Source organism: Mytilus trossulus, chromosome 3, assembly GCF_036588685.1.
Source record: "Mytilus trossulus isolate FHL-02 chromosome 3, PNRI_Mtr1.1.1.hap1, whole genome shotgun sequence".
Classification (NCBI taxonomy): Eukaryota; Metazoa; Mollusca; class Bivalvia; order Mytilida; family Mytilidae; genus Mytilus; species Mytilus trossulus.
This window is the reverse complement of record NC_086375.1, coordinates 27,595,451-27,612,021: the sequence shown is the minus strand read 5'-3', so window position 1 is coordinate 27,612,021 and position 16,571 is coordinate 27,595,451. Positions and strand designations below refer to the sequence as shown.

The 16,571-nt window shown below is 32.1% G+C and overlaps 1 protein-coding gene across 1 annotated transcript in view; it reads right to left on the bottom strand.

Moving 5' to 3' along the window:
- Positions 1–16,571, bottom strand: part of LOC134711162 (eIF-2-alpha kinase GCN2-like) — a 145,289-nt gene that overhangs the window by 82,682 nt on the left and 46,036 nt on the right. Inside the window, exons 5-9 of the mRNA XM_063571608.1 lie at positions 14,748–14,850; positions 11,295–11,468; positions 10,557–10,637; positions 9,811–9,995; positions 9,281–9,319 (exon numbers count right to left, since the gene is read on the bottom strand). Of these exons, the coding sequence (XP_063427678.1) occupies positions 9,281–9,319; positions 9,811–9,995; positions 10,557–10,637; positions 11,295–11,468; positions 14,748–14,850 (582 nt within the window). The remainder of the gene's footprint in view (positions 1–9,280; positions 9,320–9,810; positions 9,996–10,556; positions 10,638–11,294; positions 11,469–14,747; positions 14,851–16,571) is intronic.

Sequence of the window (16,571 nt, the reverse complement as noted above, 5' to 3'; positions counted from 1 at the left end):
CACCTTTACTTCCGTTAGCCATACATGTTATCAGTGACAATAAACTCATAGTAGGAGCTTGTGGTTTTATTGGTGATGAACTAAAAAGAAGTGCTGTGATCATGATGAACAAGGAAGGAGACAAGGAAACTGTATATGAACATGATAAACATAATCAACCTTTGTTTACCTACACTTTGCGTATAACCAGTACCAGTACTGGAAATATACATGTAGTGGATAAGATTTCAGATGATGGCAGAGGTAAAGTAGTGATCTTAGGACAAGGAGGACATATAATAAACCAGTATACAGGTCATTCAACTATCAATAAGAGTAAACCATTCAAACCAGTAGACATTGTGACAACACCAAGTGACAATGTTGTTGTGATGGATCCGTTAACTGGCATCTTACACATCCTCAATAACAATGGTCATTTAATTTCATATTTCAATACAAAGGACATAGGAATAGAATGTCCACATTCTCTTGCTTTCAACATAACTGAACAACTTTATATAGGATGTACTAAGGCCATAGGTGATGACTCTAAAGAAGCAAAACTGTATGAAATAAACATTGAAGGATTCTAAAACATTCAAACTATTATGGAACAGAAACGTGTGACATAGTATAAGGCAACATGAATAACAGTTTACAAATGAACTATCAAGAACTGATTAGACCAATATCTTGTGTTAAACTATAACAGTCAAAAAAGTCTTTAGCATCATAGCACTATATCTTTTCCTTTTCATTCAAAATATTACTTTTCAAGCATACTATGAATCTGTACTACAGCCAAAGATCATAATAAAAAATCAATTTAATTGATAGTGAAATCATTTTTAGTTTGATATCAAACAAATATCAATGAAAGGAGACATAGTGTATTGACATTACAACAGCAACTTTTAACCAAAAAAAAGAGATCTAAACAATAGAAATGTATGCACCAACATACAGTCTTCAATGATAAGTGGATATACCAGAATTATTATCATAAAATAAAATCAATTGTAGAAATAATTGTCAAATTTACTAGCAGAAATTTTTGGTTTGTTGATTGGTTGGTGATTGCATTTTGTTGGTTGTTCCAACATCCAACATGATCGAAGGATATTTTCTAAATATTGGTTGGTTGGTTTAGACTTTGGATATATATGGTGGATGAATAATTGATTGATTAGTTTGTTGATTGATAAGTTGATTAATCGTTTAGCAGTTACCACAGGTAGAAATGAAAGTTCATATTAATCAATTAATTGATTGATAAGATAATTATTTGTAAAGTAGTTATCACAGGTAGAAATGAAAGTTCATATTAATCAATTAATTGACTAATTTGTTGATAAACACGATGATTATTCGTAAAGCAGTTATACATTATTTATGTATGTGCCTGTCCCAAGTCAGGAGCCTGTAAATTCAGTGGTTGTTGTTTGTTTATGTGTTACATATTTGTTTTTTGTTCATTTTTTTTTACATAAATAAGGTCGTTAGTTTTCTCGTTTGAATTGTTTTACATTGTTCTAATGGGGCCTTTTATAGATGACTATGCAGTATGGGTTTTGCTCATTGTTGAAGGCCGTACGGTGACCTATAGTTGTTAATGTCTGTGTCATTTTAGTCTCTTGTGGATAGTTGTCTCATTAGTAATCATACCACATCTTCTTTTTTATATCACAGGAAGAAATGAAAGTTCATATTGATCAATTGATTGAAAACTTTTTATTTTTGGAGGAAGCAGGAGTATCAATGGAAGCATCAGAAACATATGAACAATTACTGGTTGTTTGATTGATTGTTGGTGTCTAACACCACTTTCACACCTGGTTATATCATAGTGATCAGTTTTATTGGTGAATGAAGCAGGAGCGCCAAAAGAGACTGATCAAAAATCAGCCACATTACTTGTTGTTTGATTGATCGATTGTTGGTGTCTAACACCACTTTTCTGACAATTGGTTATACAACAGTGATCAGTTTTATTGTTTTATTGAACAGTGAGGCTACTGTAAAATGTTGGCATAGGTGATCAGATTGAGATGGAACATTAAAAAATCTATGCTTTGATTATGATTCATGAAAAATGAAATGACACCAAAACTCCAGTATAAAAAAAATGAATATGAGACATGAAAAAGAAACAGGAGCCCAGACTCCAGGCGGCAAAAATTAATATGAGACATTAAAAAGAAACAGGGGCCCAGACTCCAGGCGCCAAAAAATCCAACAGAAATGAGATAATGCACAGACTTTAGGCTCAAAATAGCAATGATCACTCATTTTACAAATAAAGTTACTAATGTTTTCACAGATTAAGAAAAAAAAAATTGTGTTTGACATTTAAAAGGAACAGTGCATATCAAGGGTATCATATGTACATTCCACTAATATATTTTCCAAGATTTTCTGAACTGATATCACAATTTAGTACAGATACATGTAAATACTTATCAGCAGTATAATAATTGAGATTATTTTGATCAAAGAAGTCAGGATTTTACACATGTGAAAATACTGAAGCTGGATTGTATCTACACTAGTAAGAAGGATCTGTAAAGAAGTCTCATTGAGGGGGTCTGATCCCTGATCCCACTTATTGTTCAGTGAGAATATTGTATCTCCCTTTTCATTGCCATAATAGCACATGTGTCCCGTCTGACTTCGCTTCCCGTTTTCACGCTTATTCATTCAACTTTTATGTGTCACGATTAAATAAATCAGCCAATTCTGTATCACACTTAGACCCCAATGAGTCCCATCTCTATCATTGTTCTGAAACCAAAATTCTGACATGTATGACTTTTTCTAAAAAAATTACTAAAATCTTTATTTCTCCTCACTTGATAATATGAAAGACATTTTAAAAAAAGAAATAACTTACATAAACTGTACATTTCCCAGCTTCCTGTATATACTTTATAGCTAAGTAGTGAATTAGATTTTTATGTCGTAATCGAATCAAGCTGTGTATTTCTTGTTCAATGCTTGTAACCTGGAATAAAAAAGCAACAACTTTAAAACCAAATTTGTATTGCCATTTGGACATCTGCAATATTTGAACCTTAGACATCTGCAATATTTGAACTTTAGACATCTGTAATACTTGAACTTTGGACATCATAAAACATTCACTTTCTCAAGATCATAAGCCATTTTCTCTCATAAATTCAATTTTTTACAAACATTTCTGCCTTGTTATAATCAATGTAAAATGAGGGATAAGGTGTATAATCATCAACAAAATACATGACATCACATAAAACACCATACTTATCCACACCTTCTGGTGTCACCAGGGGCGGATCCAGAGGGGGGTTCCGGGGGTTGGATTTGAATGGGAACATGTAGTTGGAACCCCCCTTTGTCCTGGGTTAGGAACCCCCCTTTTTAAAATGACTTGATCTGCCCCTGGTCACTATTGTAACAAGAACTTGCCTACACTTTCACACCCCTGAGTTCACCTTCTCTAATCTTCTATCTAATGTCTAGGGGAAAGTTATTTGTTTCTATGCCTTTATTCTCTGAATTTTCTAAAGTCTCTTTAGTTTTCATTTTCTCTATTCTTTCTGGTTATTTATGCCATTGGGTTGCTGTCCCATTTACATATACCCACATTTCTTTTATTCAAATGTAAAAAATTACATTCATACAAATAAAGTAACTGGCAACTTCATGAAAGATATGCAAATAGAAAATTTTATATTCAAAGGGAAATAACTGTGATTTTTAAATGTAAATTGGTCATAAGTGAGACATAAAATTGAGAATGGAAATGGGGAATGTGTCAAGGGACAACAATCCAACCATAGAACAGACAATAGCAGAAGGTCACCAATAGGTCTTCAATGCAGTGAGAAACTTACGCACCCACAGGCATCCTTCAGCTGGTATATATACAATACATGTTTATTGTTGGACAATATAAAATTTATTTGTCCAAGGTTTTCTCCTGTTTCGTAGGGAGTACATTTTATATTTTCAAAAATGTACATACATTGTTTTTATCCTGCAACTAAAACCAACTACTTGATCACTAGTTAAATCCAAATCATAGCCTATTATTTTAAAACAAATCAACATAGTTGAAACACAGATGAATGTTCATGACAAAATTGCAGCATAAGAAAAATTCTACCTAGAGCTTGATGGCATGTTGTCCTCTTAGTTTTCTTATTAGTCTCACAATTGTTTTTCCGTTTTTAAGTTGTCCTCTCAGAGACATTGACCAATTGTTTATTTTAACTCATCTTACTCATGTACCTGTTTTAAGTAAGTAGCACCCTCCTTATCTTCATAATCAACTCTTTGAGTTCTCTTCTGTTTTATATGGCGCCACTTTAAAACCCATTCTGATATAGCTACTAATTCTCCACTGGCTGTATCTATCCCAGCATACACTGTACTACCATGGACACTATGACCTACAAAAACATATATTCTGTTAAAATTCATTTTCATAAAGCTACTAATTCTCCCCTGGCTGTATCTATCTCAGCATACACTGTACTACCAAGGACACTATGACCTACAAAAACATATACTGTAAACCAACTTATTTTCGTGGATACTTAATTTCGCGTTTGGTCCTATCTAGGCCACTTCCCCTCTATTTATTTTCGCAATTTTTTAATTTACTTGAGGTGTTTAAATAAGAAAAGATCGGAGTGATACATATTCGCGACGATTCAAATTCGCTTAATTTTTCTACTCGTGAAAGTCGCAAAAATAAATCGCTCGTGAAAATAAGTTGGTTTACAGTATTCTCTTAAAGTCCATTTGCATATTAACTGTCAAGGAGCCAATTATCAATCTAATCATTAATACAAAATAAATAAATATGGATGAATGAACATTCAACATCAAAAGACAATAACAGTTTCAAAACACTCCTTACTGTCCTGTGCTTTGCAGAAAAACAGTGAAGCTGTGGTGTTGTGGTTAGTGCTTCGGACAACTAACACAAAGGTACCTGATTCAATTCCCGTTCTGGAATGAAAATTTCAGAGAGTGAATTTTCGGCTCTCCCTTAATACCATTTGCGAGTATGGTCTGTAGGAAACCGATGATAGTCTGTCAGAACTCAGAAGGGGATGATAAATGGCTGACCCCTGTTAAGAGAGAGACATATCTCTTGCACGTTAAAGACACCCTTGTAGATTTCAGAAAAGAGCAGACTAATGCCACTACAAGGCAGCACTCGCACCTGCAAAGTGGAAAGGGATTAATGTAAGTTGCAAAACTTGTTTCCCAATCCACTATAAATAAATATGTTTAACCTAGTGAAGCAGTGAAATCAAACCAAACTGTTAGGTATCAAGTTCTGCCAACTGATATTCAGACCATTTCCTGCACAAATATCCAATCATACTTTCAAGAAAATACTATGTTTTCCCATAGAAATTTTAATGAAAAATTCTGTACATTTGTTTATGAATAATTGTGCATTTACCCATTTCACACTTCTAGACAATGATATGAACAAAGTGAAAACATTACCTAAACATGTGCCTCTATGTATTGTTCTTTCTGATTTAGTATTGAAGGCTATAACCACTATCCCTCCAGTATGATCTTTACATTGGGGATGTATTATAAAACATTACCTAAACATGTGCCTCTATGTATTGTTCTCTCTGATCTAATATTGAAGGCTATAACCACTATCCCTCCAGTATGATCTTTACATTGGGGATGTATTATAAAACATTACCTAAACATGTGCCTCTATGTATTGTTCTCTCTGATCTAATATTGAAGGCTATAACCACTATCCCTCCGGTATGGTCTTTACATTGGGGATGTATTATAAAACATTACCTAAACATGTGCCTCTATGTATTGTTCTCTCTGATCTAATATTGAAGGCTATAACCACTATCCCTCCAGTATGATCTTTACATTGGGGATGTATTATAAAACATTACCTAAACATGTGCCTCTATGTATTGTTCTTTCTTATTTAATATTGAAGGCTCTAACCACTATCCCTCCGGTATGGTCTTTACATTGGGGATGTATTATAAAACATTTCTTAAACATGTGCCTCTATGTATTGTTCTTTCTGATTTAGTATTGAAGGCTATAACCACTATCCCTCCGGTATGATCTTTACATTTGGGATGTATTATAAAACATTACCTAAACATGTGCCTCTATGTATTGTTCTCTCTGATCTAATATTGAAGGCTATAACCACTATCCCTCCGGTATGGTCTTTACATTGGGGATGTATTATAAAACATTACCTAAACATGTGCCTCTATGTATTGTTCTCTCTGATCTAATATTGAAGGCTATAACCACTATCCCTCCAGTATGATCTTTACATTGGGGATGTATTATAAAACATTACCTAAACATGTGCCTCTATGTATTGTTCTCTCTGATCTAATATTGAAGGCTATAACCACTATCCCTCCAGTATGATCTTTACATTGGGGATGTATTATAAAACATTTCTTAAACATGTGCCTCTATGTATTGTTCTTTCTGATTTAGTATTGAAGGCTATAACCACTATCCCTCCGGTATGATCTTTACATTTGGGATGTATTATAAAACATTACCTAAACATGTGCCTCTATGTATTGTTCTCTCTGATCTAATATTGAAGGCTATAACCACTATCCCTCCGGTATGGTCTTTACATTGGGGATGTATTATAAAACATTACCTAAACATGTGCCTCTATGTATTGTTCTCTCTGATCTAATATTGAAGGCTATAACCACTATCCCTCCAGTATGATCTTTACATTGGGGATGTATTATAAAACATTACCTAAACATGTGCCTCTATGTATTGTTCTCTCTGATCTAATATTGAAGGCTATAACCACTATCCCTCCAGTATGATCTTTACATTGGGGATGTATTATAAAACATTACCTAAACATGTGCCTCTATGTATTGTTCTTTCTGATTTAGTATTGAAGGCTATAACCACTATCCCTCCAGTATGATCTTTACATTGGGGATGTATTATAAAACATTACCTAAACATGTGCCTCTATGTATTGTTCTTTCTGATCTAATATTGAAGGCTATAACCACTATCCCTCCGGTATGGTCTTTACATAGGGGATGTATTATAAAACATTACCTAAACATGTGCCTCTATGTATTGTTCTCTCTGACTTAGTATTGAAGGCTATAACCACTATCCCTCCAGTATGATCTTTACATTGGGGATGTATTATAAAACATTACCTAAACATGTGCCTCTATGTATTGTTCTTTCTGACTTAGTATTGAAGGCTATAACCACTATCCCTCCAGTATGATCTTTACATTGGGGATGTATTATAAAACATTACCTAAACATGTGCCTCTATGTATTGTTCTTTCTGATTTAGTATTGAAGGCTATAACCACTATCCCTCCAGTATGGTCTTTACATTGGTGATCAGAATCATCGGTATCTCTCAATGGGGTACTGGTCCTCCTAAATATATCAAAATTGAAAATGTAAAATAAAATAATTTTAAGGCTAAAAAATCACTCACTTGGAAAGAAGCATGGTTACTGAAATAGTGCTAGCAGGACATACTACATGTATTGTCATATGGATCAATGATAAACTTTTGACATTCTTTGATTTGTAAAGGCCATATCATATAAAATATCTGTTAAGGGCTTTTCCATTAAAATGTTTGTGGGAGGATAGGAAGGGAAGTTTAGTTATTGAATGTGGGTCATGGGTCTTTTTTCAGTATGCTTCTATTACTATTATTCAAAATTTTCTACAAAATGGCTCTTGGTTGTAGGGATATTTTGAAAGTCCTTTACTAACTTCCCATATACATTTTAATGGAATAGCCTTAATGGTTTTGAGGATTATGTTTTTTCATGTTCAAAGTCAGTGATTTTAAACGTTTTCACCTCCTCAAAGTTTAAAAATAGTTTCAGATATATCTTATCATGTGACACAGCAGTCCATCTGCTTGTTATGCATTTTTTCATTATTCATTATTACTTATCATTTTTAAAAGTTTACAAGCAATCTGTGCATAATATGATAAAATAGTTCAACAGAAAACTTTTCTAAAATATAACAGTTATCTCCCATTGTATATATGTGTAAATAAGATTGATATTTTTTGTTACACGTATATGAAGAAATTTAAATGTGTAAGTGCAAATCTTGTGTAAATTGTTTCAGATGTTGTCCTTATAAAATCTTTGTACCTTCCATTGCTAGTACTTTTTAAATAGAAACAATGAGCAGTTAATAAAATTACTTTTTATACTGTGAAAGTACTTTAATTCGTGGGTATCAATTTTCGTGGTTTGAGCAATATTTACATGTTCGTGGGTTTTTAAATTCGTGGATTTTAGTTTTCTAAAAAAAAAAAAATTAAAAATTAAAGCCTTTAGAAACGAAGGTTACAAACAGTCTGGTTTGAAGGAAATTGCAAAGTAAACATTGACCCGTGTAAATCGTAGTGGTAACACTAATTAACCCATGATAAAGTGATCAACAGATTAAAGACCACCAAAGGTGTTAATTAGGCCATAAACATGTCACCTAAAGAAAACAGTAACATAAACAAATGCTATAAACGTATCTTGAATTGTCAAATAATTCTTATCAAAATCAAGCCTAGCATGAAATGATTATTTCCCATATGTACGAGAACTAGGAGGATTTAAAATGAACACTTTATCATACTAGCATATCAAGTTCGGAAATCTAACTTTCATCGATCAAAAATATTTTTTATGAGAATTTAAAGATCAAAAGTTGTACAGTTTAGGTTATTACAGATTAAATGGGTATAATCCTGCATGTGGTTGTAGTTCTGTAACTGCTCTTAAAGTATTCTCAGATTTGGCGTTATTCAATATATTCTCTAGATCATATTGATCAGTTACTGTAGTCAAACCTACCGATGGGGATCTTTCCATGTCTTGATTTGGATAATGGTTGTTTTATTTCGTTGGACACTTAAATTCGTGGATAAAGTCATCCACGAAATCCACGAAAATTGGTACCCCACGAATAAAAGTACTTTCACAGTAGATATAAAAAGATGTATGAGTGCTAATGAGACAACTCTCCATCTAAGTCACAACTTGTAAAAGTAAACCATTATAGGTCAAAGTACAGTCTTCAACACAGAGCCATGGCTTACAATGAACAGCAGGCTAAAAAGGGCCATAAAAATGACTAGAGTAAATCATTGAAATGGAAAACCAACAGTCTGAACTATATCAAAAATTAGAAACAAGAAAAACTTATGAACCACATCAACAAACTACAACCTCTGAACACCAGGTTCATGACTTACATCATCGTCATGTATGTGAAGCAGCTATATTTTCCTAGTCTACTTGTCATAAATAGAAAAAATATGAATATTTTTAACAAATATATTTTGATATGAAGTGTGTTTGGTCTACCAAATGAAAATTTTAGAAATATGAGAATATAGGATCAAATATATGTATGTAGGTTAGTTACCAGCTAAACATACGTCTCATCCCGTTGGTTACGTAAAAGGGTTGATAAAAAATATCACATTGAATTTGACAGTTATAGGAAATTTATCCATATTAGCTTGCATTAAAAAATTTCTGAATTTTTGTTCAGTCACTCTAGGAATATTTTGCTGTATTTGACTTCTTCTTTATGGAGAAGACTATATATGTATAAGTTTGCTCTCATCCCTATTACATTTTGAAGCAAATAAAATATGTTTAAACTATTTGAATTCTTCGATAATTTATTCTATCATTATACAACCACATTTTCTCAATAATGTTTCAATCCGATTGCTTTTTATAGTGGACATAAAATAAAAATATAACAACCACATACCTTCTTCTCTTATCCTGGTTATATTTATTCTCATTATTTGGGAGGACAATTAAGGGGGAGGGTGAATGAGACATTCTTGGTCTTCTAGGGGTACTTGGGGTACCAATTGGGGAACATGTTGGTACTTCTGTAATAGGAGTGGCTGGTACAGCTTTCTCTTGTTCTGTTGGGTTCTCGTCAGATATCTAATTATAGAAATAAATAGATAAATATATAGATATTTAGCTTAATCTTACTTTTCATTATTTTGTTTGAAATCCGTGATAAAAGAATTATGTTTTATGATTTGAAAGTGAATTATAGACCCAATGGGTCGGGTGTATTTTATTGTGTATGTAATATATTTGTACTTTACTGAACTGTGATTAATATCATGTCACTTTAATAAAAAATTACTTACTTACTTACTAGATCATATCAGGAAGATCACCCTATTAAAAGATCTGTTTCAGTGCCCTACTTTAAAATTTATGGAAATAAAATTGGGTACCTATATTCATTTAAGATATTTATTTTCTGCAGTCAAGCATATAAAGTGTAAAATTATGGTTAAATGACTGTTATACTGTATGTCCAACAGCAAACATTTCAATAATATTTAACATGAAAAATTGTCCAGTGAATATTATTTGTACTTTGATAACACATTGGGAAGAACAGATAGATTCATAAACCAGAAAAACACAATACGGCCCCTGAAGTTCTATGATAGACAGATTATAAAAGTATAAACAATTGAATTGTACCTGTTTGGTCTCCTTTATTTTTCTTGTTTCTTCTTTCAGAGCATGTTGTCTCTTCTGAATTTCATCCTCTAGAAGCTGTCTCTGAAACAGGCAAAGAACAAGATTTATAATTGAATGTATAAAATGCATATGTGTGAAGTTGAATTCAAGTTAAAGTATAAAATGAACCATTACCAAATATTTTACTTTCAATAAATATTTTACAAATCATCAAGACATCTGATTTATTTAAATGTAGAGCCCTCAGTATTTAACACATCATAATACAATGATGGATAGGATTAACAATCATAATTCCAGTAGAAAATGTTACTTCATCTTTGTGTCTTCTATTGGGCTATTATGGATTCATTAATATTCGTTGGATATTTCATGAATTTCGTGGGTATGTGAGAACCACTAATATAGATGTTCAACGAATAACATATTTTATTAAGAAATGAATGCAGACTTTGCCACAACCACGAAATTAAATATCCACGAATATGCAAGTTTTCCTCCAACCACGAAAGTTGGTATCTACGAAAATAAATGAATCCACAGTATTGCAAGGAAGCTAGAGTCAGAGTTTGTATTGGTAGAGGAAGCCAAAGTGCCCAGAAAAAAACACTGACTTTTAAAAGGAAAACTGGACAATCTTAGTGCTAATTCATTTGAGAATAACTTCATGGTTTAAAAAAAATATGGTTTAAGGTCAAAGACAAATCACTGAAATAATTAAACAAAAACATCAAATACCTCTTTTTCTTCTTTTCTTTTCAGGAAATCAAGTCTTTTCTGTTGTTCTAGTTTTTGTTTTTCTTGTTGTTTTAATTGGTTACTCAACATTTCTTCATAAAAAGATTTCTGTGGACCTTTGTAGTTATCACGAAGAAATGTCTGTACATGTTGAGCTAGTTCTAGAACCATAACCTGAAAATGGTTTAAAAACAGAAATGTCTGTACATGTTGAGCTAGTTCTAAAACCATAACCTGAAGAGGATATAACCAGATGCTTCGCAGGGCGTAGCTTTATACGACCGCAGAGGTTGAACCCTGAACGGTTGGGGCAAGTATGGACACAACATTCAAGCTGGATTCAGCTCTAAATTTGGATTGTGATTAAATAGTTGACACAGCATAGGTTTCTGACACAGAATGAATGTGTTCTAATGAACTTAAAATTTTTGTTTTCTCTTAGAGCAATTCACTATGCTGTTGAATATTAATCCTCTCAAAAAAATGTTTGAAGAAATTTTCTTTTATTTATGAAATTTCAAATGAGAAAAATTGAACCCAATTTTTTAATCACATCCCCCTTTCCCTTATTCCAAAACTAATCTCAATTAAAATATTCTAATGGAGTTTGCAACAATAACTACTCATTTAAATACATCATAAAATATTAAGATGTAAAAAAACTGCTTGTTATCACTAAATGGTAAAGATTATTTAAATTTATCAGTTGGTAGTAAAAAGTGAATATACATTATATATTGTATATAACTTAGATTTAAGTTGATTCTGGACAAAGAAAGATAACTCCAATTAAAAAAAATTCTTGCAATAAGATATTTCTTGCTTACTATTTTGGACAAGGAAAGATAACTCTAATTAAAAAAAAATTTGCTATTTCACAATATTGTGAAATTAGATATTTCTTGCCATTGCACAATACTGAGCAATTGAAAAGACTTGCTATTCCACAATACTTAATATAATAATTTTAGATCCTGATTTGGACCAACTTGAAAACTGGGCCCATAATCAAAAATCTAAGTACATGTTTAGATTCAGCATATCAAAGAGGCCCAAGAATTTAATTTTTGTTAAAATCAAACTTAGTTTAATTTTGGACTCTTTGGACCTTAATGTAGGCCAATTTGAAAACGGGACCAAAAATGAAGAATCTACATACACAGTTAGATTTGGCATATCAAAGAACCCCATTTATTCAATTTTTGATGAAATCAAAAAAATTTAATTTTGGACCCCGATTTGGGCCAACTTGAAAACTGGGCCAATAATCAAAAATCTAAGTTCATTTTTAGATTCAGCATATCAAAGAACCCCAAATATTCAATTTTTGTTAAATTCAAACTAAGTTTAATTTTGGACCCTTTGGACCTTAATGTAGACCAATTTGAAAACGGGACCAAAAGTTAAGAATCTACATACACAGTTAGATTCGGCATATCAAAGAACCCCAATTATTCAATTTTGATGAAATCAAACAAAGTTTAATTTTGGACCCTTTGGGCCCCTTTTTCCTAAACTGTTGGGACCAAAACTCCCAAACTCGATACCAACTTTACTTTTATGGTCATTAACCTTGTGTTTAAATTTCACAGATTTCTATTTACTTATACTAACGTTATTGTGCGAAAACCAAGAAAAATGCTTATTTGGGTCCCTTTTTGGCCCCTAATTCCTAAACTGTTGGGACCTACACTCCCAAAATCAATACCAATCTTCCTTTTGTGGTCATAAACATTATGTTTAAATTTCATTGATTTCTATTTACTTAAACTAAAGTTATTGTGCGAAAACCCAGAATGATGCTTATTTGGGCCCTTTTTTGGCCCCTAATTCCTAAACTGTTGAAACCAAAACTCCCAAAATCAATCCCAACCTTTCTGTTGTGGTCATCAACCTTGTGTCAAAATTTCATAGATTTCTATTAACTTAAACTAAAGTTATAGTGCGAAAACAAAGAAAATGCTTATTTGGGCCCTTTTTGGCCCCTAATTCCTAAAATGTTGGGACCAAAACTCCCAAAATCAATACCAACCTTCCTTTTATGGTCATGAACCTTGTGTTAAAATTTCATAGATTTCTATTCACTTTTACTAAAGTTAGAGTGCGAAAACTAAAAGTATTCGGACGACGACAACGACGACGCAGACGACGATGCCAACGTGATAGCAATATAAGACGAAAATTTTTTCAAAATTTGCGGTCGTATACAAAAAGAAATTCTGTAACATTTTAAACATTTGTATATAATTTAATTTTGGATGTAACGCGTCTTCTGATTGGCTGACGTTATTTTGTTATGAGCCCATAGACATAATTTAGTCATGTGACCGTGACGTCATCAACTTTTTTCATGGTTTTCTACGGTTTAAAATGAAATTTAGAATTAAATTATAAGAAATGACTGTAATATTTTTTCTGTCTATTCGAAATAACATAAAAAATTTGTTGCACACTGTTAAATAACCCGCTACGCACGTTATTCAGTGTGCACCACATTTTTTATGTTATTTCTTCATAGACAGAAAAATATTACAGTCATTCCTTTAATGTATATGAAGTATTGTAAAGAGATGTTTTGAATTTGTTGCAGTTGGTCATATAATCTTTTTATACTGATGGTAAACGGCTACAGTATGTAAGAAAATTAACAACATTTCCCTGTGGTTTATCTACAATATGTATACAAAAGAGCTACAATGAAATTAACATTAATTAATTCTATGTCATACAATACTAATATGAAAAAAACAAATAAATAAAGAATCATGTAAAACAGTATTATGTTAAAAAGTGGTATATTTTAATATGGGATTTATTTTCGCTATAAGATAAAATCATGTAAATATCCCCTTGAGTAAATTTGACATTTAAAAAAAAAAGGACAAGAACAAAAAATAAAATTTGATCTTCTACGCAGATGTGAGAGGCTCTGTCACAACTATTTACATGACTTAATAAAAAAAAGGTGCTGCATTTTTTCCAAGAGTGCAAGCTTTATAATTCACTGAGATTATAATTCTAAGAAATTAATAATCAATATTTGTCAAACCCGGTGCAAACATGAATTTATGAAAGCTACATATCTGGATTATGATAAATGAAGTTTAGGTTTTAGTACAGTATTAAGTCTGCATGTAAATAAAAAAAAAGTCAATCAAGACAAGAGAAAAAGAAGTAAAAGTTAAAGTGAAAAAACAGAGTTATCCCTCTTTGTACTAATTTGCTTGTCCTCTACATTTGTATACATTTGTATTTGTTCTCAATATTTTAAAAGAATGTATATAATGTTAAATGTAGATTTCTTGTAATGTATGTTTAATTCTATAAGTATTGAATAAACTAAAAAATATTCCATCTCTTCAGTTAATAAAATTCTCAATAATAGCACAGTCACATGACCAGGCTTTAATAATTGTACAAAATGTAAGTTATTCTACATTGCACATAAGTTACCTCTCCAACCATTGATTTGGCTAGTTCTATAAGTTCTGTATTCAACACTGCAATTTGTTCATTAGACAGTCCTTTGGCATTTTCTAGACTTATTTCTGGTACCCTTTAAAAAGAAAAGACTTATACAGTATTACATCTTTGAAGATATTTTATTAATCAAACAATTATCTCCCTTGTATACAAATGAAATGAAAAAATCTCTAACACAAAAAAACACATCATTAACAAACCTTTAGAAATGTAAAAACTGTAGAGCTAAAGACTTTTTTAACTGCTGTGCTAACTTTTGTCATTTAAATAAAATTGAGAATGGAAATGGGGAATGTGTCAAAGAGACAACAACCCGACCAAAATAAAAAAATACAACAGCAGAAGGTCACCAACAGGTCTTCAATGTAGCGAGAAATTCCCGCACCCGGAGGCGTCCTTCAGCTGGCCCCTAAACAAATAAATACTAGTTCAGTGATAATGAACGCCATACTAATTTCCAAATTGTACACAAGAAACTAAAATTTTAAATAATACAAGACTAACAAAGGCCAGAGGCTCCTGACTTGGGACAGGCGCAAAAATGTGGCGAGATTAAACATGTTTGTGAGATCTCAACCCTCCCCCTATACCTCTAACCAGTATAAAAAAGTAAAAGCATAACAATACGCACATTAAAATTCAGTTCAAGAGAAGTCAGAGTCTGATGTCAGAAGATGTAACCAAAGAAAACAAACAAAATGACAATAATACACAAATAACAACAGACCACTAGCAGTTAACTGACATGCCAGCTCCAGACTTCAATTAAACTGACTTAAAGATTATGCTTTCATCATATGAACATCAGGCACAATCCTTCCCGTAAGGGGTTTAGTATCATACCATCATAACATATATGAGAAGAACATAACCCGTGTCATGCCAACAACTGTTTTTAGAATAAATGTGTTTAGTTCCGACGCAAAGACCTTATCAGTGACTCAATATTAAAGCCAAAATATGCAATCTTTAATGACTTGACAACAGTATTGTAATTATATCCCTTCTTAATAAGTCTATTCAAAGGTTTTGTAAGTTTATGAGGTGAATACTGACACCTTTGTGCTTTATAAAGAATATTTCCATAAAAAATTGGATGTGAAATACCTGAACGTATAAAAAGTCTGCATGTTGAGCTATATTTACGAATGATGTCTTTATACCGATGATAAAATTTAGTAAATGTTTTGACTAGTTTGTGATATCGAAAAACCCTGGTGTAATAATTTTTCAGTAATACATAAATTTCTCTCGTTAAAATCTAAAACATTGTTACATACACGAGCGAATCGTACAAGTTGAGATATATAAACACCGTAGGATGGTGACAAGGGAACGTCACCATCTAAAAACGGATAATTAACGATAGGAAATGAAAAATCATCCCTTTTATCATAAATTTTAGTATTCAGCTTTCCGTTAGTGATATAAATATCAAGATCGAGGAAAGGGCAGTGGTCATTGTTAGTATTAGCTTTATTTTAAGTAAGTTCACCAGGATAAATTTCATTAATATACATAGTGAAGTCGTCATTATTGAGAGCCAAAATATCATCCAAATATCTAAAAGTATTATTAAATTTGTTTATCAGATGTTGTTTTGATGGGTCTTTGCTTATTTTTGTCATAAATTGTAACTCGTAACAATACAAAAAGAGGTCCGCAATAAGTGGTGCACAGTTAGTCCCCATTGGAATTCCGATAATCTGACGATATACGGAATCCCCAAAGCGAACAAAAATGTTATCTAGTAAAAATTCAAGGGCATATATAGTATCAAAGCATGTCCAATTA